Source organism: Ylistrum balloti, unplaced genomic scaffold, assembly GCF_031769215.1.
Source record: "Ylistrum balloti isolate Yb309-2 unplaced genomic scaffold, AGI_CSIRO_Ybal_v1 Utg369988, whole genome shotgun sequence".
NCBI lineage: Eukaryota > Metazoa > Mollusca > Bivalvia > Pectinida > Pectinidae > Ylistrum > Ylistrum balloti.
The window spans coordinates 1,207,279-1,224,009 of NW_026782072.1; the positions used below are offsets into that span (position 1 = coordinate 1,207,279).

Consider the following 16,731-nt stretch of genomic DNA (forward strand, 5'->3'; position numbering starts at 1 on the left):
CCTACTTTCGTTACCGACAACACAAAAAACAGTATTTTGTGGCAATTCTGATCAGGGGAGATAATATAGAAATCGACAGCAAGTAGTAAATTTATCTTTCCTCGCGTATGGGTCATTGCCTTTTGTTATTGTCAGCAGTAGGTAAATGAAACTCTTAACAATGGACGACATAATAAAACGTTTCGTTTACTATTGTTGTAGAAAGAATCTGTGTCGCCAGTCTCATTTGTATATGAAAGACTATATAGAATTACAACCGGTTACGCTGAATAGACGAGAGAAAACAGAAAATAAAGGGGTCCTTAGCTAGGTAACATTAGACAGCAGATCAAGGTTATAATTTCCGTGTCCACGAGAAACATTAAAAAGGTTAAATCATTGGGCATGCGAGTCAAACAGCAACGATAAGTTAACTTAACGTGACTATAATAGGCATAAACCGTCCATATATATCTATTTTTGGCGCTCTGTTATTGACCATGAACCAAAGTAATTCTTGATGTCCTTTATATTGAAAAACTGTTTCTACAACAGAGCAATACATCCGACATCCAATGCGACCATGTCAATAGATCATACAATTTATTTTACTTTGTAAATCGCTACTTTACATCCTTATTCAAATTCCAAATGTTTCCTCCGAGGCATTTTGCATCGAATGGACTGTTGGACATAGTTCTATGCAAGGTTGTGAGCTTCTTTGTTCTTGGGGTTTTCTTTAATCTCCAGTTTGTATCGGTGTAATAAAGCATTGCTTAAAGAATATCTTTAGGCATGAGGGATACGAAATAAGTTTATGATATTTCTCGACCTCGCCTCCTATTTTGGGTACACTATAAACTATAACAACAAACTGGAGTTGCTGTTCGCTAGTGTCAGGCTAGTTTAAATCTGTCCCACTTTGGACTCCTCCTGCAATAATTTAGAACGATATAAGGTGTTACTAAATCTAATGGTAACAACGTGACTAGGAATGTTTTACATTGCTATATTTTTGAGAATCTAGCGTGATGAAGGACATCAAATGATGAAATCACGATTTCAATGGCAGCTATAAAACTCAATTCGGGTCACGGCAGGTTCAAGATTTCGTCGTTCATATATACTAAACAGTTTTGTGTAAGAATACACAGTTTGTCGGATGGGACATTTTGTAACCCGTGTGGGAATGTCATCTCCCACAATAAAGATCCCTGTGCGGTTTTTCGAAAAAGAGCAGGCGCTCTAACGCCGACCCAGAGGTCAGCATTAGGAATTATTTATGAGGTTTTTAGACGGACTTCCAACTTTGTAATAGAAATATCTAAATTCTAATAGAGTAGGACCCCGCCCTCTTCCTCCCTGTCCTTGGCTGCTCTTCTGTGACGTGCCCACCCAGAGCTAAGTCGAGGCTGATCTCTGTATCCCACACTCTTGTTTTATATGGCTTTTCCCCTCGGCTGAATGACCACCATAAAAACAGTATGGGAATATCTTAAACAACTTACCTTGAATGATCGGCCACAGCGCTTGTGTAGCCCTCTCAATCCGTTTATTCATTCGGATGTTACAATAATCAGTATTGCAAGTATACAATGTATATAGTTTAAACGCTAGTGCAACTGTATTAAAGGACATCCAATGATACACAGATCTATTGTGTTGCTAGCAAGACAAAGACAGATCAATGTTTAGTACCTCAACAGCTGCACGTGCTGTGTCCCCGTAACATTGCATTACTGTATTGTTTTCACTAATACCTTAGTATAATATTCTAATCTAATGCCAAACAAACTGTACAGAGCACTACCTTTTAAATAAATTAAAAATAAAAAAAGAAATACCCCCCCCCCCCAAAAAAAAACCCGCCTATGCTTACTGTATTCCATGATTTTTTTATGGTTTGTAGCAATTTTTAAGGTAGAAAAGTTCAGATAGATTGTAAAGGATTTACTTACCTGTTGTAGAAATGACAGACAGCGCGTGTAAGTGTTAGCCTAGTGAAATAAAGTAATCCGTGTGCTGATTGTAGTTAGATCGTTACATATAGGCTGATCGTCTAATTCTGAGTACTACAGCACTAGATGGGTAGTCCTGGATGTACTGAGCAACCGTTTCACCTCCCTAAACACGACACAAGCTGTAGCTTAATAAATCTATTTTTAGTTTAACAGAAGATGGTAGCATCACACGAAATATCACCTCTGTGATCTGTTGTTTTTTTAAAATTTAAATACCGTAGGAATTTTAACATGAAGTTTATTCAGAATATACAAACCAATTATTAGTTTGAAATAATATAAAAGAAAAGTTTTCTTCTTTGTCAACAAACCAAACGCTATACAACACGACGATTTCAATAACATACACATTGAGTATATATGTTAATAGACAGAAGAGGCAGACCAGTCCACGAGATACTTTATATAGAGATACAGTATGTAAGTATATATGTTAATAGACAGAAGAGGCAGACCAGTCCACGAGATACTTTATATAGAGATACAGTATGTAAGTATATATGTTAATAGACAGAAGAGGCAAACCATTCCACGATATATTTTATATAGAGATACAGTATGTAAGTATATCACACACACCATAGCAAATGTGATGGCCTTGAGAGAAATTGGTCTAACAGAAGACAAGCTATGGTGTGAGAATAGAAGTGTAATAGATGGACAACAACATGCTATAATATGTCCTTCAATCTTCCCCTGCTAAACAGGAGAATCATATGAAATATCAAAATTAATTTTTAATTGACCCAATCCAAAAAACTACCTATGGACCATTTGATTCCTGAAATTAGTCACAAGATCGAAATTTAAAAAAAAACTATACAGGTCTGATGAAAGGGTTAATCTTTTATATGTAGCGCGAAAAAGATATCAGAATCAGAGATAGCGTCCCGTCGGCCATTTTGTTACCCGATCAGTCCCAAAATTGAATAAGCCCAACTTAGGACCAGAAGATAGGTACTTATATGTGAGAATGATCCCTCTGATGGTTACGGACACGTTGGACATTCACAGCTCGTTTGAATTAAATTTCATTTCTTTTGTGTAAATTATGCTGCATACGTTGTACTGTCTCTGCTAATGGTGGACACACCAAGTACTTTACTCAGGCTAAACACTTTACGTAAAACTTAAAACTCGAAAAACACTAATTGGAGGCAGTAGGTACTTCGAATATGATGCGTGTTGTTTGTTTAGTCTGAAAGACGACTCGGCGACAATAAAATCACATCGGGCGAATTGCTATTAAAGAAGTAAAAACATAATGGCTGCTTGTATAAAAATGCTGAAAGGCAGTCAGGCGACAACTTATTTTGAATTCACGTGATGTTTGTATATCAGCTACGTCAATATATCTGTCTTATGAAACTACCTAAAATTGACGCAGGCGATCAGTAAATATTGTTTTTCTTCTCGCCGAATGAAGCATGTATGCGTGAAACATATACTGTTATGAATATTGCAGACAATATTTTATAAAGTTTACAACAGAGCGGTGGTGATGAATGATACACCGATGAAAGACGAAGTTTTAAGGTATGCCAATATAAAATCCAGCGTGAAGACATCCTTCCCTGTTATTTTCGTTTTTCACAAATATATTAACAATTCAACTCTTAGTCAATGATTAGTCGTTTGATGATTCTAATGCCCGGCGCCCCTAAATATTGTACATGGTAATTTCTTTCCCAAAACCTTGTTGGACTTTCCCCTTAAAACATGTCAGCCAAAGATCATTATTTCAAGACTTTTCTTAAATCAGAAGTCGTCAAAACGTTTTTAACACAATGTCATTTGATCAATTGAAATCAATTGTTTGCGTGTTTTTATCATATTTGATTCCTGTTACCTGGAATATGGGTCAAGGTCGTTTCTTTTGCCAACGATTTAGGGCTTCATCAGCCAGTTATCATTATTCTGGGTATTTTAGTAATCAAAAGAAGTGTGAAGATTTTAGCTTGACCCATGTGATCTTCAATATGAGGCAAGGCAATTTCTTTCCAAAAACTTTGCTGGACTTTCATCCCAGGAATCCAATAACCAAACATCATGATTTTTCAGCTAAAGTTCAAGTTTGAAATACATTTTCAATGCAGTCTTAATGATCCGATCTAATGATGAACAACCACGCCCATGTACTGAACATTTCTTTTAGTTTCCTAGCACTAGTGCTGGAGCTGTTTGAAACAGAACTCCATCTAGATGGCAGTGTCTTAGATACCCGACTGAATGTTTTGATGACAATTCAATAAAAAATCTATCTATCAGTTTAGGCACAGATGTAAAATGTTATGTAGGGAATTGTACAAAAGGCCACGCCTTACAATACAAATACAGAATTAGATACGGGAAAGCCAAATAATGAATCAAACTGCATCAAACAGCTATTTCATCCCTCAAGCACTGTCAACCATGCTAAGGGCCTATGCATCAAACAGCTATTACATCCCTCAAGCACTGTCAACCATGCTAAGGGCCTAAATTCTGAGCCCTAGTAGGTGGCTGAAGAAAACTGTGGACTCAGGAGATAGGTCATACTTGATGCTCCAGTTCAGGCAATATGATAAAGAGTGTTAGAAAACTTATCAATCTCACCTATCCTTGTAAAATCCCCTGGCCCATCCTCCAAGAGATAATATAACAATTCACAATATGGTGTTCAATCACATTTTATTATGTTATCATTCAATCATTTGAGCGGGATGGATTGTAGAAGTAAACAAATACTTGTGGAATAGTATTACCCATTAGCTCCAACAACTAATTGAATCAGTGTACAGAATGACAAGAGCCATTTAACAGGGACTTCTTTTTGTGTAAATTTTGTAGTCTTATTTTTGAGGGGAAAACATATTATTTCATATCATAAATAATGAAAAAAGAGATGATATTAGGAAAAGCAGGTATACCAATCACCATAGTAATAATTATACTGTGACAACAAAACTGTATTTACTGTATAGGAGAATATGTTAGATTGGAGCAGACAGTGAACATGTCTCAGAAGAGAAAGTAGAAATTTGACAGTGAATGGGGTTAACGTTATAAAGAATATTGTGTATAGGAAACATTGTTACACAAGATGGCTCCACATTGTAATACATATATTTATCAACATAAACAAGTATGAGATACATTTTAATAACCTGTTACCTTTTACAAGTAAATATGTACACTGAAGGTAACATCCTACAGGGTGGTAAATAGCTATTGTAGATGGCTTGAAAAAAGTGGCATTCTCTAAAGTAAAAAGTTACATTGTAGCAGTCATGCTACATTTAGCATTAAACAGGGAAAATTATAGCATGAATGCTACAATTGCATCTAGCAATTTACCAATAAATAGCTACTTTTGCAGGCTTGCTACAGCTAGTATCCAAAAATTAAACAATAACATAATAGCAACCATGCTACAATTAGCGTTTCACAGGTCAAATTATAGCATGAATGCTACATTTGCATCTAGCATTTTACCAATAAATAACCACTATTGCAGGCTTGCTACAGCTAGTATCCAAAAATTAAACAATTGCATCATAGCAGACATTTTACAAAATTTACAAATCTTAGTATGCCCGCTACAGTTACATAATGCATTTTATCAGCAAAAAGTTCAGTATATTGTGGAAGCAATGCTACAGTCAGTATTGCTTGTGTAGCAGTTAGAGCCTACTAAAGCTAGCACTCTAGTAAGAAATAGCACTTCAACTTTTTCCTTTCAACACCTATTAACATGTTGATATAATCAGATCAGAATGGCAATGTAGAAGATATTACAACCCAGAGAATAAAACAAGGTCTGATTTAATGAGTAACTGATCAATGTGAATGTCTGAAATAACTATTGTACAAACTATGGCAATATCTGTCATTTGTTTTCTTAAGTACAAGGGGCAGCAGTATCTTATTTGCAAACCTGGCAAAAAAAGCATTGAAATAAAACTTATTAGGTCAAACTTATCATTTATCAAATGTAATCTTCGTGGGAAAATATCAGGACACTATAACAGATTTTACCAAAGGTTGATTCTTAGTAGCACATACACTATTCTGAAATCTTATTTCATCATTGTTCTGTAGTCAACAAACTATATTATCACTTACCATAACATCAGCAATTAATCCTGATCTGACAACATTTACTGCTGCCTAGTAAAGAATAGTTTCATCACTTCTCGATACTTTGTGTTGAGTGTCAACAATCATTATAATCTCGCAACATTTACCCTCACTTGATAACATTGTTAAAGCTCGAGAAATAATTATAGCCAGTATCTGACTATCATACCAGATCTTTATTCACAAGACTAGGGTGTGTCAGTATAATGACATCTACTGGTCAATGACTGATTAATGTATATAATTGTAAAAAGCCATCCTTTACTAATATTTTACAAACACCAGTCATCCCCCTTCCTTTGTTTACTAATATTTTACAAACACCAGTCATCCCCCTTCCTTTGTTTACTAATATTTTACAAACACCAGTCATCCCCCTTCCTTTGTTTACTAATCAATAAAGCCTTTTTTATTTGTAGTCAAAATAGGAACATACATAATTAGTTAATAGCTGTCTTATTTCAGGTGGCCAGGTGCCCCGCGAATTTACCTATCACCAGAATTCGACTCCACCAAGAGACAATAATGAAGGGGAGATAACCACTAACACTATTTAACAATAATAAAAACAAGGTACATGTATAATAAATACTAACATTATTTACATTATCAGCAAACTTTATGTAAATTAATATTTACATCATCATCAGCAAAAACAGTGTAAAATAATATCAACAAGAATAAAAATATGAACTAAAACAAGGTCAATATAGTAGCACTTTCCATAAAACCCTTCAATGAATACTTTTTTGGTGACTTTTGATACATGTTCTGCAAAATACATATTTCCTTACTGGCAAAAAACAATCAGCAATGCTTTTAATGATACGGTTTCCTTATTCTGAAGAAACTAATGTCCACACTATCAAACACACATTAAGTAGTATATGATGAAGATAAGGAAACATGTATGACACTTTCATATTTTCATTACATTCTTTCTTGCTCTAATTTGATCCTGAAACAAATATGCCCTATCTTCAGGAGGTCACTAGTGAAATATTCACTTTAGTGTTTTTTAACAATGTGTTTTTAAAGGAATACACTATATATCAATTACCACAGATTGTGTACAAATTCTTTTTCAAAGGCTGATATAAATCAAACTCGGGTGTTTGAACTGGTTGATGATAATTCTTGAATAGGATGCTGTATGTAAGTATCTTAAATCCATTAAGCATTCCTGATGTAAATTCTGAATACTAACATAAATACATAACTAATATTTCTAGATAAATTTTCTCCTTTAATTATTTCATTTGCATTGAAACCTCTAGTATGCTTCTCTGCTAAATGCATCCAACCTTCAAACACTCACCTTGGCATTCACCTAAACCATACATCAAATCTACATACACATGAACCTGCCAGTCTCCTATACAAAGCAAACCTTTCAACACTTATTGTTGCAGTCATCTCAAACACACATCAAACCTACACACAATCATAAAGCTGGTATTCCCACACACAAGTCAACAGCTGACAGGAAGCCAGACATCTAAGTCTACAAAAATATGTTAAGCACCAGGAGCTATTCTTACTCCTTGCTACATAGAGAAGAATGCACAAGGTTTAAATATCAACATGTGAGTATGACGTGGGTCATTTTTGTTTGAACATTGCTGAATACCTTTCTCTGAACGGTAATTTTTTGTCTTTTGCTTAAAACACATTACATATACTTTTTTGCTTACTTCTGCTGTCGTGTGTTCTTGATTTATAAGTACGGTGATCTCTAAATATAAGGTAATGTTGATATATGAGGTGTTTAGGTCACAAATGAACACAACAATTTGATGATGTTTTCCTGCACCATATGAACACTGGGAAAAAAATTACATGTCTATTCTAAAGTATAAATTTTGTAGTTGCAATACATGTGTATATTTTGTGCCTGTATTCATCTTCACTTTTAGTCAGTACCTATCATGGCTTCAAAAGTCAATCTTATGACAGAAATCTTGATTTTGGCTACGTTTTTCGGCAGTCTGATGACATTTTCACCAACAGTAATAATTAACTAGTGATGAAATTCTTTGCTGACTTTTTCCACAGAGGTGTTGCCATTTGCTGCATGACTCTTTCAACTGTTATCTGTTCATCCAAATTGTCTGCAGCTCTGTAGTGTACCAACAGCTCCTGAATAGCTTGTTCCTCCATCTGTCAACACAAACAAAACAAAGTTATAGCTTAGCAGGTAAAACCAAATAAAAGAAATAAAAATATTTTAAATTATAAGTTGTGTGGTCTTCAGAGAATAACCTTCACAGTACTTGTGAATGCCATAAATCTGTTATTTAATATTTCAAGCTACTAAACTTTCATTTTCTACCTTTTGAAAATTAATAAATTTATCAGCTTTCATTTTTTAAAAAATCATAGCCAGTACTTTTAGCATTGTATGATACAAGAAGTTAAATTTCTGTTGTATGTTGCGACAATTGAACATTAACTCAGTAAAGCTATTACCAACACAGAACTGAACCTTTCCTGATTTCTGCCAAGTCTTCCCTTTATCACACAACAACAATATAAATATTTTGTCCTTGTCATCTGTTAATTCTGTTTTCTTGTTCTACAATCATCATTGTTTTGGCTTGCTTAATACAGAAGCTATTGTTTCATCTGGGAACAAATGATCCTTTCCAATACTAGATTTCCCTAGTCATCCAGCCATCTCACAGTCGAGCTTCATTTGTTTATAAAAGATAATGAATATCTAAAGGATCCATGGTAATATTTTCACTTATTGACTTAGTTCTTTAAGGAAATATAATAGCAAATTCAAAACCTGGGACAAAACTTTTTGATATACTTTGTTAATCTGTTAATTAACTTTCCAAAATAAAATCAATCTCAAGGTCTATTACTTAAAAAGGGAACAAAAATTATGCCTACTTGTATCAGACTGAGGTGTTTCTTGGCTGCCTTAGCCAGGGTCTCAGTCCTCTGTTGTTCATCCTTGACAATATCAGTGAAGCACACAGAATCGCCGGGGGAGGGGCTGGTCATGACCTTTTTAGTCCAGGGATTGTCTGGACTCCTTGGGCTTGGAGGTTCTTCCCCTACAGGGTCACTCTGTGGTCCCTCCTCTCGGACATGACTTGTTGGTATTCCCCAACTGTAAAATCAAAGTTCAGACTGCAATACTTAGGTTACAACGTAAATTCACATAGAAAAGCTGAAAACTTATGCTTTCATCCACATTATTATATTTCTGATGTTGACTTAACAAGTCTGAGAGGCCATTATAAGGAACTTCTACTTATGGCGCAAACCATTTGACTCCAGCATATACTCCCAACTTTGTTGTTTTTAAAAACTACTAATACCTGGTATACCTGACTCCAGGTTTTGTTTGGATCCTTAGGGAGCACTGCCCAGTAGTATAATGTCCTTACCTGACTGTGGGTTTGGGTTTGAATCCTTTGTGACTACTGCCCAGTTGTATAATGTCCTTACCTGACTGTGGGTTTGGGTTTGAATCCTTTGTGACTACTGCCCAGTAGTATAATGTCCTTACCTGACTGTGGGTTTGGGTTTGAATCCTTTGTGACTACTGCCCAGTTGTATAATGTCCTTACCTGACTGTGGGTTTGGGTTTGAATCCTTTGTGAGTACTGCCCAGTAGTATAATGTCCTTACCTGACTGTGGGTTTGGGTTTGAATCCTTTGTGAGTTACAAGGGCTGACTGGATGGTCTGTTTAGTTGGCAAGGGTTGTTTGACTGCTTTACTGCTGTCCTCAGACATCAAATCTCTGAAGGATTTTACAGTAGTATTCACATCACCCCTGAAAATATGCAAAACATGTTTAGAAATAAACAATGCTTTCACAAAAAACATCATTTAAAAGATCAATACAGCAATCTGTTCCTATGTGAAATTAGAAAAGAAAGTATAATTTTACAACAAAAAAAAGGACCATATTTTTTCTATTCTTTTGGAAAACCCACAGGTGGTTATCTTTTATTGACAAAATTCCTTTCTGCTGGACTTTCAATTTAATCAAAGAGATATAAAAAAAAATGCTGTGTAATCATGTATGTATTGATATTGATACTCATTGCAAGGAGTCCTCCAGTAATATTCAAGTTGGCAGTGAAAAAGCAACTATTCTTCTTGTATAAAAACAATTTACTAACAATGGCTGCTTTAGGAAAATTTTCTGGTTTTCTTCAGGTGTTGTAGAAACTAGAAGTAATGAGTAAACAACGCTTACCATGGACATGTTGATTTGTTGGGTGTCTGTGGAGTTTGGGGTTCTGCTGGATTACTTCCCTTCAATGGCTGACTACTACTGTTAACTGCCACAGCTTTCTGTTGTTTCTTAGCTTCCTTCCATGAAAATTTGGAGCTGCTCTTGGCTGGACTTTTAATCCTAAGATATTAAAGCAAAAGTAATGAAATGAAACTTTTTTTTTTTGAATTTCACCTATTTTATTTACAAACAATAACAATGTTAACAAAATTCACCAGGACTGAAGCTTCAGCGTGTAGCACCAGTCACAATGTTAACAAAATTCATCCGGACTGTAGCTCCAGGGTTCAACAACCAGTCACAACATTTATAGAATTCACCAGGATTGTAGCGTCAGGGTTTAACATCAGTCATAACATTAACAAAATTCACCATTACTGTAGCATCAGGGTTTAACAACCAGTCATAACATTCACAAAATTCACCAGGACTGTAGCGTCAGGGTTTAACAACCAGTCACAATGTTAACAAAATTCATCTGGACTGTAGCTCCAGGGTTCAACAACCAGTCACAACATTAACAAAATTCACCAGGACTGTAGCTTCAGAGTTTAACAACCAGTCACAACATTTACAAAATTCACCAGGACTGTAGCGTCAGGGTTTAACAACCAGTCATAACATTAACAAAATTCACCATTACTGTAGCATCAGGGTTTAACAACCAGTCATAACATTAACAAAATTCACCATTACTGTAGCATCAGGGTTTAACAACCAGTCATAACATTAACAAAATTCACCAGGACTGTAGCGTCAGGGTTTAACAACCTGTCACAACATTTATAAAATTCACCAGGATTGTAGCGTCAGGGTTTAACAACCAGTCATAACATTAACAAAATTCACCAGGACTGTAGCGTCAGGGTTTAACAACCAGTTACAACATTAACAAAATTCACCAGGACTGTAGCTCCAGGGTTCAACAACCAGTCACAACATTAACAAAATTCACCAGGACTGTAGCGTCAGGGTTTAACAACCAGTCACAACATTTACAAAATTCACCAGGACTGTAGCGTCAGGGTTTAACAACCAGTCATAACATTAACAAAATTCACCAGGATTGTAGATTCAGGGTATAACACCCAGTAACAATCATAACAAAATTCACCAAGACTGTAACTCCAGGGTGTAACAATCAGTCACAACATTTACAAAATTCACCTGGACTGTAACTCCAGGGTATAACACTCAGTAACAATCATAACAAAATTCACCAAGACTGTAACTCCAGGGTATAACAACCAGTCACAACATTTACAAAATTCACCTGGACTGTAACTCCAGGGTATAACACCCAGTAACAATCAAAACAAAATTCACCAGAATGGTAGTTTCAGAGAATTTGTGAATTAGTCTATTATCAAACTAACAGTGTACAACAAACATGTATTTAACACTAATCACTCTGATGTGTGAAGCCCTATTGTCTTTTTAAAATGTGGAACAATTTGGATCAAACAGGTTTTATCTAGTGATAGTTGTATTGTCTGTGTCTAATTAGAATTTGATGATTTTTGTATAAGGACAAATACCAGGAATGGTAGTGTAGGATAAGTACTAAAAATGTGAGCGTAATTCCTTACCTCCTATTTTCTTCTTCCATTATTTCACGCAAACTGAGAGCTGAACTTGAACCTCTGGAGCAAGTCGTATCTATGGTTGGGACAGGCTGTACTTTTGGGGTGGTGGTATTCTGTGGAATAGGAGATTTGTGTGGTGTAGGAGACTTCTGCCAGGCTATTGATGATTGATGTTCTGGGGACGTCACCGCAGTTGTTGAAACCACAGGAAAGCGGTCATGTGACCTTGACGTCAGACTTATTGTTAATGGTTTCTGACTACTATTAGATCTCTGTTTATTTTTCCTTGTCAACACTTCTTCTGTTGGTAAAATCTTCTCAACCACCTGTTTTTCTGTTTGGTTCTCTGCTACTTGACACTGAAACATAAATTCCATTAAATATTACACCTCCAGCTAAAACGGAAATGAATTCCTGTTACAGATTAGGCTAAGATTAAAAAACTATAATCCTTGTAAAATTGCAAATGGTAAATGCTTTATATACTTAATACAGTCTTGAGGGGCTTGAAATCATTCAAAACTTTGTTCTTTGTACTTCTTCAAGATTGTGAGTGCTAACCATCTACCAGAACATGACAATGGTATGTTTAGAATCATAATACCCTGTAAGGGTGTACGTAACCAGGCTGGAGACCAGTAAATTTAGAATGGTTATGACCTGTTAGGTTCTTCATTACCGGGGCTGGAGACCAATTAATTTAGAATGGTTATTACCTGTTAGGTTCTTCATTACCGGGGCTGGAGACCAGTAAATTTAGAATGGTTATTATCTGTTAGGTTCTTCATTACCGGGGCTGGAGACCAGTAAATTTAGAACGGTTATTACCAGGTATCTGTTAGGATCTTCATTACCGGGGCTGGAGACCAGTAAATTTAGAATGGTTATTACCAGGTATCTGTTAGGATCTTCATTACCGGGGCTGGAGACCAGTAAATTTAGAACGGTTATTACCAGGTATCTGTTAGGATCTTCATTACCGGGGCTGGAGACCAGTAAATTTAGAATGGTTATTACCAGGTATCTGTTAGGATCTTCATTACCGGGGCTGGAGACCAGTAAGTTTAGGATGGTAGTTACCTGAGGGGTTCAGTGTTATCAGGATTGGTGACTAGTAAGTTTAGGATGGTAGTTACCTGAGGGGTTCAGTGTTATCAGGATTGGTGACTAGTAAATTTAGGATGGTAGTTACCTGAGGGGTTCAGTGTTATCAGGATTGGTGGCCAGTAAATTTAGGATGGTAGTTACCCGAGGGGTTCAGTGTTATCAGGATTGGTGACTAGTAAATTTAGGATGGTAGTTACCTGAGGGGTTCAGTGTTATCAGGATTGGTGGCCAGTAAATTTAGGATGGTAGTTACCCGAGGGGTTCAGTGTTATCAGGATTGGTGGCCAGTAAGTTTAGGATGGTAGTTACCTGAGGGGGTCAGTGTTATCAGGATTGGTGACTAGTAAATTTAGGATGGTAGTTACCCGAGGGGTTCAGTGTTATCAGGATTGGTGACTAGTAAATTTTGGGGTAGTTCTGAGGGGTGTTATCAGGATTGGTGGCCAGTAAATTTAGGATGGTAATTACCCGAGGGGTTCAGTGTTATCAGGATTGGTGGCCAGTAAGTTTAGGATGGTAGTTACCTGAGGGGGTCAGTGTTATCAGGATTGGTGTCCAGTAAGTTTAGGATGGTAGTTACCCGAGGGGTTCAGTGTTATCAGGATTGGTGGCCAGTAAATTTAGGATGGTAGTTACCTGAGGGGTTCAGTGTTATCAGGATTGGTGGCCAGTAAATTTAGGATGGTAGTTACCCGAGGGGTTCAGTGTTATCAGGATTGGTGACTAGTAAATTTAGGATGATAGTTACCTGTAGAGGTTCCCCACTGCCAGGACTAGAGGCCAGTAAGTTCAGGATGTTATCCAAGCTTTCCTCCTCAGACTTAACACTATGATCTGAGCTAACTGATATCTGTCGATCACGTTTCTGTGATCTAATTTGAGCTGTCTTTTCCAAATCCTCACTTAAGCTTTTCTGACGGCTTCTCCTCTTTTTTGACTTGTTCTTCTTTTGACTGCCCTCATTAGTCAATGTAGGACCTTCACTGTCCATGTCTGCTGCCAAACACTCAAGGAAGTCCTTGCTAGGGCCGTCAAAGTATGGTGTAATGATACGTCGTGACATGGCCTTAGTCTTGTTGTGATAGTAGACAGTTAGACCAGCCAGGACATCGTCACTCAGAACATCAAGGTGTCTGTTATACACAGAAAAAATAATGTTTATCGAGTCCTTCAGTGTGAGAATGAAATGGTCATTCCAACAACCTTTTCCTTTACAAATCTCAAAGTATTTGTATATTTCCCCAATTTTTATGAAAACATTTACTTATCAGTTCTTTAAAATAGTTTTTTGAAAAATTTTCCCAGGGGTTAAATTTGACTGTGCTCTTGTTTCTGCTTTTTCGCTGACTACATTTACATCAATATAATCTTATATTAGCATTTGTAATGTATTTTGAAAATAAATGTTTATGAGTAAATCCATTTTCAATGGGTACACATCTTGTTATCATGCATCACTGACTTCACTCAGTTAATCAAAATGTAGTTAAATTAATGTTACATTGTAAAGGTATATTTTCATATTCTATATTTTGTTAAATGATATTTAGGTACTATACCACTAATCCATAATATCAGTGACATTTTAAATATTTCACTGGCGTCTAGAATTCACGGATTTCAGTTGAAATGCATATATAGCGAAAAATAACTAAAACGAAAGAGAAAATGTAAAATGCAACAGCTATATAGCAGAGATGTTACGAAATATTTACATACATATCTCATTCTTAGACTTACACTACATATAACACGTCTTCTGGTCTGGTTGTATATGCTGTATAGAATGAACAAAAAACTTCAAGATTGACAGCACAAAAAACTGATAAGAAACAGTAAGCTTGATGCAAATTTGAAAACTGAAAAAACACCCAAATCAATTATCCTGTTCAACAACAACAAAAAAACCCCCAAAAAACCCAAGTCCCTTCTGCCCCTACATACCTGCCCTCAAACATGGCTGCCAGGTTGATAACGATGAATTCCTGACAAACAGCCTGCAGTTGCTGAGCGTTGTACACACAGGCAAACTCAAGGATCTCTGCCACATTCTTCAAGTTTACTGAAAAATACAATAGTGATGATTTATCAATACTTCAGACTTCAAATTTTTGTTTTTGATTTGGTTCTAGTGCCTGGGTTAATCAGGATTGCTCAATTAATGGGAAAACATTCACTTTTTTATTATGTAGTGATTTTCAAACTGAACTAGAGAGATATAGGAGAAAACTTACTGAGTGTGGCGATGGACACCTCACACATCTCCTTTAGCCGTGTAATCAACAACTGATCAGCTGACACCAGAATGTTACACAGGAACTCAGCATTGTCACACTCTGTAAATGAATATTTTTCAAATTATTGCTTTTAGATTATAAAATTATGGTTTTCATTTTGACAGGAAAGGAAACAGCAGGGAGAAGTTTATCATAGTTTGTTTTACTTTTTCCAGCACAACATAGTAGCGGTAATTTTAACTTTTATAACCAAACATGATTTCCTTTATATTCTTTCGTACATTACAAGTTCATTATCGTATGTATATAACTACAAACAGATATTCAATGGTAAATATGCTTAAAATGCCTGTTGCTGACTTTCATCAAAGAATTTTGTAAAACAAAATTTCAACTACAGAATAATCAAATTGTGACCCAAATATTATCGTGCTAAAACTGTTTTAATTATGACTTTATAAACAATGAAGAGTTTGCAGGGATGATCGATCAACTAATGGCAGATATTTCAGTCAGTATTCAGAATCAGCCATTTTAAGTAACAAATGTAAGTTAGAAATAAAATATACTGAAATAATGTGTCTTTATGAAGCTACAATAAACTGAGTGTTTGGTATTGATCATGCAACACCCACCTTCAACTACTTGGGATGTGTCTGTGTACAGAAAGTCTATAAGTATTTCCAATATGTCTCCAGGAACAGGTAGTGACAGAGAGGTCGTGTTGGATGTCTGGAAAACAAGGTTACATCATATCACCTCCATTCTATGTGAGGTACATTTCACTATATTATAACCAAACATTAGGTCTTAAGCATGTTCCCCAAGAGAGCTCAGAAGACCTAGATGGTCAATGTAATGTAACACTGAACAACTTTCGGTACGTGACACAACATCTTCCCAAGATTTACCCATGCACAAATCTTGAAGATACAAGTTATTTTAATGATAATTATACAACCAAGAAATGAAAAATGCATCGACAACATGCCTAATACATACATTGCATTATTTTTAAACTGAGAGTGTAACAGCTTGCATCTGCTAACCGGGTGGTGCAAGGTCACCAGGGGTGATAATCAGGTATACAAAGATCTAAGAATGTGTTAGTATTATGTCTTACCTCAATCCAGCCACTGCCTAGCATGCTGTGGAAGTACTCCAGTCTGGCAACTAACACACACTTGTGACAGTGTATCACAGTGTTATCTTCTGACTGGATACTAACATCATACATATCACGCCTGTGGACACAGAAAGAAAGTTTATGTTTATAAGGTGTATTGTTGATTAGATAGAATATAATGTTGATATAACCATCTTTTTTATTTGAGATTAAAAGTATGATATTTGACCTGCAATTCTGAAAGGTAGTGAAACCATAAATCCTGAGAAATGATCAGTGTAGCATGGTGTCAATAG

The 16,731-nt window shown here is 36.0% G+C and overlaps 1 protein-coding gene across 1 annotated transcript; it reads right to left on the reverse strand.

The window, feature by feature from the left end:
• Positions 1 to 4,651: 4,651 nt before the first annotated feature.
• LOC132547899 (inhibitor of Bruton tyrosine kinase-like) lies at positions 4,652 to 16,553 on the reverse strand (the record flags this gene model as incomplete). The annotated part of the gene is made up of 10 exons (XM_060211702.1): positions 4,652 to 8,279; positions 9,018 to 9,240; positions 9,765 to 9,911; positions 10,341 to 10,499; positions 11,969 to 12,324; positions 13,821 to 14,205; positions 15,017 to 15,134; positions 15,307 to 15,408; positions 15,945 to 16,041; positions 16,433 to 16,553. Coding segments are annotated over 10 exons (1,852 nt in total), but the record flags the coding sequence as incomplete, so codon positions are not given.
• Positions 16,554 to 16,731: the final 178 nt, after the last annotated feature.